This window comes from Arachis ipaensis, chromosome B09, assembly GCF_000816755.2.
Source record: "Arachis ipaensis cultivar K30076 chromosome B09, Araip1.1, whole genome shotgun sequence".
Lineage (NCBI taxonomy): Eukaryota > Viridiplantae > Streptophyta > Magnoliopsida > Fabales > Fabaceae > Arachis > Arachis ipaensis.
This window is the reverse complement of record NC_029793.2, coordinates 10508072-10509437: the sequence shown is the minus strand read 5'-3', so window position 1 is coordinate 10509437 and position 1366 is coordinate 10508072. Positions and strand designations below refer to the sequence as shown.

The window sequence follows — 1366 nt, the reverse complement described above, 5'->3', positions numbered from 1 at the left end:
CAAAAGGTATGTTATATTATTATTACAAACTTATTCATGTTAATTACTTTGGTTTATAGTGAATTTTATACATGTCAATATATGAAACATTAGGTTTTTACTCAATCTAATTTTTATTATTTCTCTGGATTTACCCTTATCCTTTAATCAAATCCTTACATTGTAAAGAATTTGTAGTCAAGTCCCTAGAGAAATTTACTATTGCAAATGTTTTTGTTGATAAATATAGTTATATTTTTGACCTTGCAAAACTAAATAGTAAATAAGAATTTAGGGTAATTGAAATACATGTAAATTATTTTTAAAAACAAAATTGGTCATAGTAAGCTCTTTTAAAATTTACTGAATTTATGTAAACTATATATATCTAATTAAAAATCTAGTCAAACTATAATTAAGAATATAACATATAATTAAGGCATAAAAATAACCGAATTAATTTTGCAGGGGAATGGCCATAAAAGATGAAAACAGCCAAAGTGGGGTTCAACTTCTCTTGCAAGATTATCCCTATGCAACAGATGGGCTTGAAATTTGGGTAGCCATAAAGAAATGGGTGAAGGATTTCTGTTCATTCTATTACAAAGATGATGAGTCAATTAGGTCAGATGTTGAACTTCAATCTTGGTGGTCAGAGATCCGAACCATTGGACATGGTGACAAGCACAATGAGACATGGTGGTACCAAATTGACACAACCTCAAGTCTCGTTGAGTCACTAACAATCCTAATTTGGGTAGCTTCTGCCCAGCATGCCGCTATAAACTTTGGACAATATGCATACAATGGCTACCCTCCAAATAGGCCTACATTGTGTAAGAAATTTGTCCCAATGGAAGGTATTTTGGTCAACATAATTTCATATAAAGCTACTTGATTCTATTTTCTATTTACATGCCTCTTTATTTTTATGGTCGTATTTGGTGAGTGTTTATTAAAAAACATGCAGAGATAAGGGAAAAAAGAAAAGAGATTAAGACAGGAGATTTATGTTCTGTTTTTAGAAAATTAGATAATATTTTATTAAAAATAAAAGATATCTTGTTTGCTTTTTATATCTATTTTTCCTACAAAAGATGAAAAACTACAAAACTAATGCTAATTAAAGTCTCATATTTTATCTTTACAAACTTTTTTAGTTTTGAACTTTTGTTCTTTAGTAATTATCTTAAGACAAAAAATACACTATCCCTAGAATATAAATCTATTTTAAAAGAAATAGATATAAAAACAGATGAAATGATTCTATCCTAAACCAATTTCTATTTACTAAAAAGTTGAAGATAATAAGACATATACTTCTTATTTATATTTCTACATACTATGTATTATTTGTACTATTATTTTAGGAAACATTTCACATGTA

General features: G+C 27.6%; 1 protein-coding gene across 1 annotated transcript in view; it reads left to right on the top strand.

Moving 5' to 3' along the window:
- The window catches only part of LOC107616733 (linoleate 9S-lipoxygenase-like), a 9779-nt gene that overhangs the window by 7211 nt on the left and 1202 nt on the right, over positions 1–1366 (top strand). The window contains exons 8-9 of the mRNA XM_016318666.2: positions 1–4; positions 441–839. The exon at positions 1–4 is cut by the window's left edge and continues 253 nt beyond it. Of these exons, the coding sequence (XP_016174152.1) occupies positions 1–4; positions 441–839 (403 nt within the window). The remainder of the gene's footprint in view (positions 5–440; positions 840–1366) is intronic.